The sequence below is a fragment of the Cherax quadricarinatus genome, unplaced genomic scaffold, assembly GCF_038502225.1.
Source record: "Cherax quadricarinatus isolate ZL_2023a unplaced genomic scaffold, ASM3850222v1 Contig769, whole genome shotgun sequence".
Lineage (NCBI taxonomy): Eukaryota > Metazoa > Arthropoda > Malacostraca > Decapoda > Parastacidae > Cherax > Cherax quadricarinatus.
Window position 1 is genome coordinate 74,324 of NW_027195795.1, and position 13,819 is coordinate 88,142.

At 40.2% G+C, this 13,819-nt stretch overlaps 1 protein-coding gene across 1 annotated transcript in view; it reads left to right on the forward strand.

Annotated features, from left to right (window-relative positions):
* The first annotated feature begins 945 nt into the window (after positions 1-945).
* The window catches only part of LOC128703946 (micronuclear linker histone polyprotein-like), a 28,647-nt gene continuing 15,773 nt past the window's right edge, over positions 946-13,819 (forward strand). Inside the window, exons 1-3 of the mRNA XM_070080682.1 lie at positions 946-975; positions 1,349-4,361; positions 4,701-4,832. Coding sequence (XP_069936783.1) covers positions 946-975; positions 1,349-4,361; positions 4,701-4,832 — 3,175 coding nt within the window. The remainder of the gene's footprint in view (positions 976-1,348; positions 4,362-4,700; positions 4,833-13,819) is intronic.

Consider the following 13,819-nt stretch of genomic DNA (forward strand, 5'->3'; position numbering starts at 1 on the left):
TCCATGTATTGTTTGTAATGGCTTGATAAAGCTCCTGGAGAGCGAAACGTTGCCACAATAAAATATCTCATAAGTTGCACTTGTGTCCTTTTACTTAACAACATTATTTGCTATATTCCTCCATTTTAGGTGCCTTAAGTTGAAATCCCCCAGGAGCAAGATGTTGGGGGCAGGAGCTGGCAGATTTTCCAGACAGTGGTCAATATTTAAAGGCTGTTCCTGGAATTGCTGGGACGTTTCATCCAGAGGCTTGTAGACTACCGCAATGACTAGGTTTTGGTTCTCGATCTTTACTGCTAAAACTTCCACTACATGATATGAGGCATTAAGCAGTTCTGTGCAAACAAGTGACTCTGGCTCTGATTATGTTCATAGTCAGTCTTATACCTACGTATATCGCTATACTAACAACATACCAATATTAATACTAGTAGTACTAACATTGACACTAACAATGTTTGCGTGTGTGGGGGGGGGAGAGATAAGACCTGTAGTGATTGACAGTGTTCACTGTTGTTCAGGAGTTCCAGGCAGTAGGTGAGGGTGAGAGGTGCGACACTGGAGGAGGACAGTGTGTGAGGATCCAGGCTGACTGTCTCAGCTACCTCACTAACTACAATGACTGTCCTCGTGGCTCCCACTGTTGCCTCAGTAAGTATAATCTTCTCTGAGAGATTAAGCTTTGATTATAATCATGATATACAATACCTACAATTATTTTCCTCAGTAAGACACCTGTGCAACAGCTGGGTATCTTTATTGTTAGAAAGTTTTGCTTGATCAGTAGGCTTCTTCTGTCGAAGAAAGAGGAGAGAGCAGAAGCAGTGGAGAGATGAAGATGATGTGATCAGTCCATAAACCTTAAAGAAGTAATTTTGAGTAGGTCAGTCCCTCAGTCTACAGAGGTGTTCAGCTTCATATTTCTGAAGAGTATAAAACTGAAACATGAGACTAGAGCCTTTTATACTTGTGAAGGTGAGCCATGGATAATCTGGATGAAGTCATTAAAGGCGGGTCCTACTAGTAGAAGCAGGAACGTAATAAAGATTCCCAAAGTTGCACAAGTGTCTTATTCCTCAAGTTATCGTTTTCCAAACAAGTTCCATCAGTCCTGTCTTGCTTAGATTTATTTAGCTCTTTATTTGTATCCCCAATATTTATAACAGTCTTCCATTTAAACACTTTAATAATCTAACCCCTGAGTCTACACCTTCCTTTAGAATTTCATCATGAGTCTTAAGCAGAGAAGGATAACCTAACTATTTTAAATACCCAAGTCATTTGGTGTCTTTTTCATTATTATTTCTTCATAATTGTCGAATGTGTAAAAAATTAACATCTTGCATAGCTTATATCAACACCTGAAATTACCACAGGAAATGGATCACTTGAAGCATCACTCACTGGCAACAGAAGTATAGCAAGTAAAGGTGGAGCCCCAGAGAACCTTGACACAGGCAGCAGAAGTACAGCAAGTGAAGGTGGAGCCCCAGAGAACCTTGACACAGGCAGCAGAAGTACAGCAAGTGAAGGTGGAGCCCCAGAGAACCTTGACACAGGCAGCAGAAGTACAACAAGTGAAGGTGGAGCCCCAGAGAACCCTGACACAGGCAGCAGAAGTACAGCAAGTGAAGGTGGAGCCCCAGAGAACCTTGACACAGGCAGCAGAAGTACAACAAGTGAAGGTGGAGCCCCAGAGAACCCTGACACAGGCAGCAGAAGTACAGCAAGTGAAGATGGAGCCCCAGAGAACCTTGACACAGGCAGAGAACAACACAACACTAACACAGAAGAACATCAAACAATGTATTACAGGAAACACCGTAAAGTAAGTCAAAGTAAGAGAAAGAGGAAGAAGGTAATAAAGAACAAAGATGGTGTCAGTGGACAACCCAGCAGTGGTAAAGATGTTCAAGACGCAACAAGGATCACCAACAAAAAAACAAGAAAGCAAATATTTACCAAACAACATTATATGAATGACAGCAAAGAAATAAATGATGATAAACAAAACTATAAAAATAAAAAAAATAGGAAAGCAAATAAAGAAAATAAAGAGAATAAAAAGCTTAATAGAAAAGAAAATAAGAGAAAGGATAAGAAAATAATGGAGAGAAAAAGTTACAAACATGGCAGGAAGATGATAATGAAGAGACAGAAGGAAGATCTGAAGAAATATCTCAATAAAAAAAGAAAACCTGAATATAAGAGAAATAACAGCCAAAAGCGACGCAAAAATATACAAGACGAAAACCGAAAACGACATAATAAAATAAACAACATATACAAGAAGAATGAAGAACGAAGAAAAATGGAAAAGGACAAAGGAAAGAACAGGACCAAAAGAGAAAACGAAAAGGCTGAAAATATAACCCACAGAGGAATGAATAAAAGTAGGAGATATAGAGGAAAGAGGAGAAATAAAGCACACACGGAATTAGACAAAGTAAACATAAAGAAAGAACAGGAAAATAATAAAAGTAATAAAAGTATCGATAAGAAGAAGATGAGGAAAATTCTTGTAGAAAATAAAAGCCAGAAGGAAAGTAAAGAAGACAAGAGTTACAACGGAGAGAGAATAAATAAAAACAGCAGAAAGATAAACAAGAAGACAAACAAAAATGTGATAAATAACAAAGTGCAGAAAAGAATAGGCAAAGGTAGACTAAGAGATAAAGAAACAGAGAAGAACGACACAGACAAAGAACATCAAAGAAGAAGAGGAAATAAAACGTTGAAAAACAACAGAAAAAACATGAACAATAGTAAACAGAAGAAGAAAAGCGGGAGTAGAAACACCGCAACAAAGATGAAGAATGAAAAAAATACAAGAAAGACTATAAAGAAGATAATGAAGAATAAGAGGAAGAATAACAATAATAAGATAAAGAATTTGAGTAAGAAAAAGAAAAATCAAAGTAACAAGAATATGAAAAATAATGAGAAAGAAGGAAAAACGAAGATAGAGAGAACATCTAAGAATAAGAAGCGTAACAGAAAGATGGTTAACAGAGTAATGAAGAATAAGAAAGGAGGAACAAAGAAGGTTAGTGAAAAATTCAAGAATAAGAAAGGATGGAAAAAGAAGATAGAGAAACAGTTCAAGAAGAAGAAGCAGACTGGCAATAAATACAAGATAAAGAAGAAGACAGGTAGAAAATCTAAGAATATAAAAGATGGAAAACAACAAGTTAAAAGAAAATCCAGGAATAAGAAGAAAAGAAAACAGGAAGTTGATAAAAAATCCAAAACAGAGAATAATGGAAGAAAATCTAAGAACAAGAAGAGAAGAAAGAAGAAAATTAACAAAAAAATGAAGAACAAGAAGAGAAGAAAGAAGAAAATTAACAAAAAAATGAAGAATATGAAAACAGGGAAGCAAAATTTAAGAAAAAATACAATAAATAAGAAAAGAGGGAAGGAGAAGAAAGGTCAGAAAACTGAGAATAAGAAGAATGGAAGGCAATCCAAGAATATGTTAAAGAATAAAAAGATTGGTGGTAAATATAAGAACAAGAAGATTGGTAGTAAATCTAAGAATAGGAAGACTAGCAGTAAATTTAAGAATAAGAGGGATGGCAGTAAACTTAAGAATAAGAAGGCAGGCAATAAATTTAAGAATAAGAAGATTAATAGTAAATCTACAAACAAAATGATTGGTAATAAATCCAAGAATAAAAAGGGTAACAGTAAATTCAGGATAAATAAGGAAACGAAACAAGTTAGAAAGATGTCTAAGAATAAGAAGAGAAGGAAGCAGAAATCCAGGAAAAATAAGGAAAGGAAACATGTTAGAAAGAAGACTAAGAATAAAGAAGGAAAGAAGCAGAAATCCAGGAAAAATAAGGAAAGGAAACATGTTAGAAAGAAGACTAAGAATAAAGAAGGAAAGAAGCAGAAATCCAGGAAAAATAAGGAAAGGAAACATGTTAGAAGGAAGACTAAGAATAAAGAAGGAAAGAAGCAGAAATCCAGGAAAAATAAAAAAAGGAAACATGTTAGGAGGAAGACTAAGAATAAAGAAGGAAAGAAGCAGAAATTTAGGAAAAATAAGGAAATGAAACATGTTAGAAGGAAGACTAAGAATAAAGAAGGAAAGAAGCAGAAATCCAGAAAAAATAAGGAAAGGAAACATGTTAGAAAGAAGACTAAGAATAAGGAAGGAATGAAGCAGAAATCCAGGATAAATAAGGTTGAGAGAAAATCCAAGAAAGGACAATATAAGGATGATCCTTGCAAGAAGCTTCTGCAAGATTGCAAGAACTTTGGTGGTCGTTGTGTCAGTCCAGATAAGAAGTGTTTAACTACACACAAGACTTACACCAGAGGCTCCTGTCAGTCTTGCAAATGTTGCAAACAACGTGAGTCATCTCTACTTTTATTATATACCTTGTCAGGTATCCGAAATATTTATTGAATATTTTTCTTGATGACCCAAAGTATTTTATGTTGCTGAAATCGTCCTCATTTCTAATTACTAATAATTTACAAAAAAAAAATTATAAGAATGAAATTATGGAAAAATTAAATGTACATATATACAAAAAGACGAAGAGAATTTATTTCGAGGATATTTAAAGTCATAATATTACTACAAGAGTTTGAACTCTTGCAATGACTACTTTGAATGACTTCAGTAACTGACATCGTGATAGGCCTTCAAGTGAAAGAAATATTAAATCATGTATAAAACTTGTCAGAATGCAAGACGAAGAAGAAGTGCAAGAAGCGTGGAGGGAAGTGCAAGAAGACGTGTTCGGCGAGTGAGAGCGAGTTATTGAAAGGTTGTAAAGGAAAGAAGTGCAAGTGTTGTGTGTTGGGCGACAGTAAAGGTAGGAACCACACCAGGTGTTGTCTACAGTGCACACAGGTGTGCTTTAAATTCTGAATATAAAACACCTGTACTAGCATGCAACAATACACTTAAACAAACACACACACACACTCACACACACACACACACACACACACACACACACACACACACACACACACTCACATACACTCACACACACACACACACACACACACACACACACACACACACACACACACACACACACACACATACACTCACACACACACACACACACACACACACACACACACACACACACACACACACACACACACATACACTCACACACACAGTCCTAGGACCTGTGCTGTTCTTGGTATATGTGAATGACATAACGGAAAGGGTAGACTCAGAAGTGTCCTTGTTTGCGGACGATGTGAAGTTAATGAGAAGAATCAAATCGGATGAGGATCAGGCAGGACTACAAAGAGACCTGGACAGGCTACAAGCCTGGTCCAGCAACTGGCTCCTTGAGTTTAACCCTGCCAAATGCAAAGTCATGAAGATTGGGGAAGGGCAAAGAAGACCGCAGACACAATATAGTTTAGACGGCCAAAGTCTGCAAACCTCACTCAAGGAAAAAGATCTGGGGGTGAGTATAACACCGAACATATCTCCTGAGGCATACATCAATCAGATAACTGCTGCAGCATACGGGCGCCTGGCAAACCTACGGATAGCGTTCCGATACCTCAGTAAGGATTCGTTCAAGACTCTGTATACCATTTATGTCAGGCCCATACTGGAGTATGCAGCACCAGTTTGGAATCCACACCTAGTCAAGCACGTCAAGAAATTAGAGAAAGTGCAAAGGTTTGCAACAAGACTAGTCCCAGAGCTACGGGGATTGTCCTACGAAGAAAGGTTGAGGGAAATCGGCCTGACGACACTGGAGGCCAGGAGGGTCAGGGGAGACATGATTACGACATATAAAATACTGCGCGGAATAGACGAGGTGGACAAAGATTGGATGTTCCAGAGATGGGACATAGACACAAGAGGTCACAATTGGAAGTTGAAGACTCAGATGAATCAAAGGGATGTTAGGAAGTATTTCTTCAGTCATAGAGTAGTCAAGCAGTGGAATAGCCTAGAAAGTGAAGTAGTGGAGGCGGGAACCATACATAGTTTTAAGGCCAGGTATGATAAAGCCCATGGAGCAGGGAGAGAGAGGATCTAGTAGCAATCAGTGAAGAGGCGGGGCCAGGAGCTATGACTCGACCCCTGCAACCACAAATAGGTGAGTACACACACACATACACACACACACACACGCACACACACACATACAGGAGCACATACAGGCCAGGAGCTCAGACTCGACCACCACAACCTCAACTAGGTGAGTACACACATACACTCACACAAACACTCTCACACACACGCACACACACAAACACACACACACACACACACACACACACACACACACACACACACACACACACACACACACACACACCATGTGATTTTAAGCTTCGAATACACAGTAGAGCTACAAGTGGAGGGAGAAGCAGGAAGGCCAGGACGAATGAAGCCAAACTACAAGAAAGGGGACTACAGAGGAATGAGGAACTACCTGAACGGGGTTCAGTGGGAAAGAGAACTGGCAGGGAAGCCAGTTAATGAGATGATGGAATATGTAGCAACAAAATGCAAGGAGGCTGAGGAGAGGTTTGTACCCAAGGGTAACAGGAATAATGAAAAAGCCAGGATGAGCCCATGGTTTACCCAAAGGTGCAGGGAGGCAAAAACCAAGTGTGCTAGGGAATGGAAGAAATATAGAAGGCAAAGGACCCAGGAGAATAAGGAGAACAGTCGTAGAGCCAGAAACGAATATGCACAGATAAGAAGGGAGGCCCAAAGACAATATGAAAATGACATAGCAGCGAAAGCCAAATCTGACCCGAAACTGTTGTACAGCCACATCAGGAGGAAAACAACAGTCAAGGACCAGGTAATCAGGCTAAGGAAGGAAGGAGGAGAGACAACAAGAAATGACCGTGAAGTATGTGAAGAACTCAACAAGAGATTCAAAGAAGTGTTCACAGAGGAGACAGAAGGGACTCCAGAAAGACGGAGAGGTGGGGCACACCACCAAGTGCTGGACACAGTGCACACAACCGAGGAAGAAGTGAAGAGGCTTCTGAGTGAGCTAGATACCTCTAAGGCAATGGGGCCAGATAACATCTCCCCATGGGTATTGAGAGAGGGAGCAGAGGTGCTATGTGTACCCCTAACAACAATATTCAATACATCTATCGAAACAGGGAGATTGCCTGAGGCATGGAAGACAGCAAATGTAGTCCCAATCTTTAAAAAAGGAGACAGACATGAAGCATTAAACTACAGACCAGTGTCACTGACATGTATAGTATGCAAAATCATGGAGAAGATTATCAGGAGAAGAGTGGTGGAACACCTAGAAAGGAACGATCTCATCAACAGCAGCCAACATGGTTTCAGGGACGGGAAATCCTGTGTCACAAACCTACTGGAGTTCTATGACATGGTGACAGCAGTAAGACAAGAGAGAGAGGGGTGGGTGGAATGCATTTTCTTGGACTGCAAGAAAGCGTTTGACACAGTTCCACACAAGAGATTGGTGCAAAAACTGGAGGATCAAGCAGGGATAACAGGGAAGGCACTACAATGGATCAGGGAATACTTGTCAGGAAGACAGCAGCGAGTCATGGTACGTGGCGAGGTGTCAGAGTGGGCACCTGTGACCAGCGGAGTCCCGCAGGGGTCAGTCCTAGGACCAGTGCTGTTTCTGGTATATGTGAACGACATGACGGAAGGAATAGACACTGAGGTGTCCCTGTTTGCACATGACGTGAAGTTGATGAGAAGAATTCACTCGATCGAAGACCAGGCAGAACTACAAAGGGATCTGGACAGGCTGCAGACCTGGTCCAGCAATTGGCTCCTGGAGTTCAATCCCACCAAGTGCAAAGTCATGAAGATTGGGGAAGGGCAAAGAAGGCCGCAGACGGAGTACAGTCTAGGGGGCCAGAGACTACAAACCTCACTCAAGGAAAAAGATCTTGGGGTGAGTATAACACCAGGCACATCTCCTGAAGCACACATCAACCAAATAACTGCTGCAGCATATGGGCGCCTAGCAAACCTCAGAACAGCATTCCGACATCTTAATAAGGAATCATTCAGGACCCTGTACACCGTGTACGTTAGGCCCATATTGGAGTATGCGGCACCAGTTTGGAACCCACACCTAGTCAAGCACGTGAAGAAACTAGAGAAAGTGCAAAGGTTTGCAACAAGACTAGTCCCAGAGCTAAGAGGTATGTCCTACGAGGAGAGGTTAAGGGAAATCAACCTGACGACACTGGAGGACAGGAGAGATAGGGGGGACATGATAACGACATACAAAATACTGAGAGGAATTGACAAGGTGGACAAAGACAGGATGTTCCAGATAATGGACACAGTAACAAGGGGACACAGTTGGAAGCTGAAGACACAGACGAATCACAGGGATGTTAGGAAGTATTTCTTCAGCCACAGAGTAGTCAGTAAGTGGAATAGTTTGGGAAGCGATGTAGTGGAGGCAGGATCCATACATAGCTTTAAGCAGAGGTATGATAAAGCTCATGGCTCAGGGAGAGTGACCTAGTAGCGATCAGTGAAGAGGCGGGGCCAGGAGCTCGGACTCGACCCCTGCAACCTCAACTAGGTGAGTACAACTAGGTGAGTACACACAAACACACAGTCACGCAGACGTGGGGACACAAGGCTCCGAGAACCTTAGTGTTTTAAGGCGTGCAGTAACTGCTAGCAGTAATCAGTGGTAGTGACAACGTCAGTGAACAATCCTACGAGTGATAACCAAAGTTATTAGTTAAAAAAAGCCGAGAGGAAGCCTGAAATCATTAATATTTCAAATTGCCAAACCGTTAGGGACCTAGTAGGCACCTGTTGCCACAAAGATTCAAACATACAAAGATCAAAGTGAGTGTGGAAGCGGGTGCTCAGGAATTACGAGAAATTGGTTAACAAGTGAAATGCGGGGCACCATACAGTGAGAGTGAAAAAATTAATAAGCATAAGGAGAAAGGAAAAATAAAATAAATAACAAGGGAAGGTGGCGGAGTAGGCCTGCTGAAGCGGTGACGTCACAACAGTTGTGTGCCATTATACATATAAAGTGTAACCACCGAATGCGAAGTGTATACTATCATAAGTGAAAAGCGACATCACTTGAGGAATGTAGGATGTATGAGCATATATGGTTATAAACATAACGAGTGAAGTATTTACAAAATAGTGATAGAAGGCCTATGTACGACGACAATGTCATCAGCATCTGGCAACTTGTCATTGTTCCGCTGCTAGCGCAAGTATTGCTCACCTATTGAGGTTGCATGTTGTCAGATTCTGGTCTCTGCATCACTGTTTGATACTGGTCACTCACTTTTGCAAGCTGTTACCAGAATTAGAGTAGAAATAGCATAGATAAGGTGAAAATAGGGTTGACGAGAATGTGAGGAGTAAAGCGGTGTAACGAGGGATAATGTCAGACACTTGTTGAAGTTGAGACAAGCTAAATTTTACAAGCTAGTTACCTTCTACATTTTATAAGTAGAATTAACAAGTGGTAAAATTACTTTTGGTAAGTTTTAGAATTACTGGTATTACTATTGGTATTTATTATCAGTATGAATACTTAGAAGTGGGGACACACACACACACAAACACACACACACAAAAACACACTCACACACAAACACACACACACACGCACACACAGGAACAAGTGGTCAGGCACTTGTAAAAGCTGTAGTATACATGCACAGAGAATACCTGACAGGGAGGCAACAACTAGTCATGGTGCATAATGATGCATCACAGTGGGCGCCTGTGACGAGCGAGGTCCCTCAGGGGTCGGTCCTAGGACCAGCGCTATTTTTGGTATATGTGAATGACATGATGGAAGGGTTAGACTCAGAAGTGTCCCTGTTTGCAGACGATGTGAAGTTAATGATGAGAATTAAATCAGATGAGAACTGGGCAGGACTTCAAAGAGACCTGGACAGACTGGACACCTGGTCAAACAACTCGCTTCTCGAATTTAATCCCGCCAAATGCAAAGTCAGGAAGAAAGGGGAAGGGCACATAAGACCGCAGACAGAGTATAAGCTAGGTGGCCAAAGACTGCAAACATGTCTCAAAGAGGAAGATCTTGGAGTGAGTATAACACCGAGCATGTCTCCGAAAGCACACATCGACCAGGTAACTGCTGCAGCATATGGGCGCCTGGCAAACCTGAGAACAGCATTCCGATACCTTAATAAAGAATCGTTCAAAGACACTGTACACCGTGTATGTCAGGCCCATACTGGAGTGTGCAGCACCTGCTTGGAACCCGCACTTGATAAAGCACATCAAGAAACTAGAGAAAGTGCAAAGGTTTGCGACAAGGTTAGTTCCAGGGCTAAGGGGAATGTCTTATAAAGAAAGGTTAAGGGAAATCGACCTGACGACACTATAGGACAGGAGGGTCAGGAGAGACATGATAACGACATATAAAATACTTCATGGAATAGACAAGATTGACAAAGACAGGATGTTCCAGGGAGGGGACACAGAAACAAGAGGTCACAATTGGAAGTTGAAAACACAGATGAGTCAGAGAGATATTAGAAAGTATTTCTTCAGTCATAGAGTTGTCAGGCAGTGGAATTGCCTAGAAAATGACGTAGTGGAGGCAGGAACCATACATAGTTTTAAGACGAGGTTTGATAAAGCTCATAGAGCGGTGAGAGAGAGGACCCAGTAGCAACCGGTGAAGAGGCAGGACCAGGAGCTAAGACTTGACCCCTGCAACCGCAAAAAGGTGAGTACAAATAGGTGAGTACATACACAGGATTTCACACCTTCCTGCAAACTGACCTGATAACCCTCCCTCTAACATTCCATTATCCACTATTCCACCCTCTCTTTCTCTCTCTCTCTCTCTCTCTCTCTCTCTCTCTCTCTCTCTCTCTCTCTCTCTCTCTCTCTCTCTCTCTCTCTCTCTCTCTCTCTCTCTCTCTCTCTCTCAATACCTATCTCTCTACCTATCTCTCTCTCTCTTCCTATCTCTCTCTCTCTCTATCTATCTCTCTCTATTCCTATCTCTCTCTCTCACTACCTATCTCTCTACCTATCTCTTTTTTTTTTACACAGGGTTTGACAAGGTTAAGGATCCCTAGCTTTATTGGCAAGCTATTTACAGGTTAAGGATTCCTAACTTTATTGGCAAGCTAAGAGCTGTTACCTACATCAGCTCATTTGAAAGCATTTTTATTGTTATGAGACATACAAGTAGGGAACAGGATGAAATTGGAGCCATCAGTGGGCCAGCATTTTCATTTGATCAACTGACTTTATCTCGTTGACATCTCGTTGACCTATCTCTCTCTCTCTCTCGCCTCTCCCATCTCTCCCCTTTAACATCTCTCCCTTCTAACATCTCTCCCCTTTCCCATCTCTCCCCTCTAACATCTCTCCCCCTCTAACATCTCTCCCCTTCTCTTTATCTCTACCCTCTCCCATTTCCCATCTCTCTCTCCCCTCCTCCCCTTTCTCTTCCCATCTCCTCTCTCTCCACTCTCTCCCCTCTCTCTCTTCCATCTCCCCCCTCTCTTTGCCCGCTCTCTCCCCTATCTTCCCTTTCTTCTATCTCTCTCTCTCTCTCTCTCTCTCTCTCTCTCTCTCTCTCTCTCTCTCTCTCTCTCTCTCTCTCTCTCTCTCTCTCTCTCTCTCTCTTTTACACAGGGTTTGACAAGGTTAAGTATCCCTAGCTATTGACAAGCTATTTACAGGTTAAGGATTCCTAACTTTATTGGCAAGATAAGAGCTGTTACCTACATCAGCTCATTTGAAAGCATTTTTATTGTTATGAGACATACAAGTAGGGAACAGGATGAAGTTGGAGCCATCTGTGGGCCAGCATTTTCATTTGATCATCTGACTTTATCTCGATGACATCATTATGCTGTACGAATATGTTCCATACTCGAGTCATCCTGGGTATATATGGAGTGATGTTTTGGAGAAGGGTACTCTTGAGAAATGGGTTACCATCTAAGATATAGTTTAAATATAGGGAATACTTAGCTGATGAAAGACAGCAAATCGTCTACACAGCCGCCCCTGCAGACGAGGTCTTGAATTGTTGTCTTGATCATCTCTCAACGGGATGTAATATATCATATTATGTAAGCAATAAATTACCCCTAAGTGGTGTTATATCAGAATATTTCATTCACTGATGGCTGACAAACTTACTTGTGTGGACTCAAAAGTCCACACCTCACTGCCGACTATAGGTTGATTACAAACTCCTTGCGACTCAAGAACTGCACAGTCCCCCATACTACAAGAAATTTGTAACCTAACTTGCTCTTGTAGCGTGAGCTATTGTGTTCTTTCAAAGTTTATTCTCTATAAGGAATATAATGCTGAGTTTACAGAATTTGGTTATTGTGTGGTTTACATGTAGCAAAAAAATAATTACAGAGTGTACCACTAGAACACCTAGCATGGCTAGGCATTTTGGGCAGACTTAGATTAATTCTTAGATTTAAAATATTACAAATTATGAGGTAAGTTGGTATTATGGCTAAGTGACTAAATACTAGTTTGTGAGTTTAGCAATGTGGATGCTTTTGATTTGGCACAGTACATAGTTTCAGTATTGGAGCATCACAGGCCAACTTATGTCTAGTTAGGATTCATTATTTTAGATTGAGATTGATATTTCTCTGTATAGTCAAATGGGTGAGTGAGTGTAAGTGTGAACCACCAGGTGATATTCGTGTAATTAGTTGACGGGGTGTATCAGGGAGATAAGATGTTTTCTAATGGTAGTTTTGAAGGTGATGAATGTGTCTGCAGTTCTAGAGTTTTCAGGTAGGGTGTTCCAGATTTTAGGGCCTTTGACATACATTGAATTTTTGTAAAGGTTTAGTCGGACACGGGGAATGTCGTAGAGATGTTTGATATATATAAATATATATATATATATATATATATATATATATATATATATATATATATATATATATATATATATATATATATATATATATATATGTATATATATATATATATATATATATATATATATATATATATATATATATATATATATATATATATATATATATATATATATATATATATATATATATATATATGCAATAAGATCACAGTAAACAGGTGATTTCAAAATATGCAAAACAACCACTCTGAAAAGAATAGAGAAATTCCAAGCTCTTTCGTGATAATGTGAGTAGTCACGAAAGCGCTTGGAATTTCTCTATTTTTTCAGAGTGGTTGTTTTGCATATATATATATATATATATATATATATATATATATATATATATATATATATATATATATATATATATATATATATATATATATATATATATATATATATATATATATATATATATATATATATATATATATATATACATATATATATATATATATCACGAAACAAGTGATTTTAATTCATTTACCAAACTGCGGCCTGCCAGGACTCGACCCTACGAACCTTGTACCGCCTAATGAGACAACACAACATACATGCTTACAAAATGGATAATACCTGAGCAACCGGGCTGTGGTTCGTAGATCAGGCAGAAGTAACAGCCTGGTTGATCAGACCCTGATCCACCATGAGGCCTGGTCTCAGACCGGGCCGCGGGGGGTTGACCCCCGAAACCCTCTCCAGGTAAACTCCAGGTAAACTCCGGGTAAACTCCAGATAAACTCCAGGTAAACTCCAGGTGAACTCCAGGTAAACTCCAGATAAACTCCAGGTAAACTCCATGTAAACTCCATGTAAACTCCATGTAAACTCCAGGTAATCGCTTTCTTGCACTTTGACTTTTTTATTGTACTTTTTCAATAGTGTTAAGGTAATCTTATTCAATTCAATTG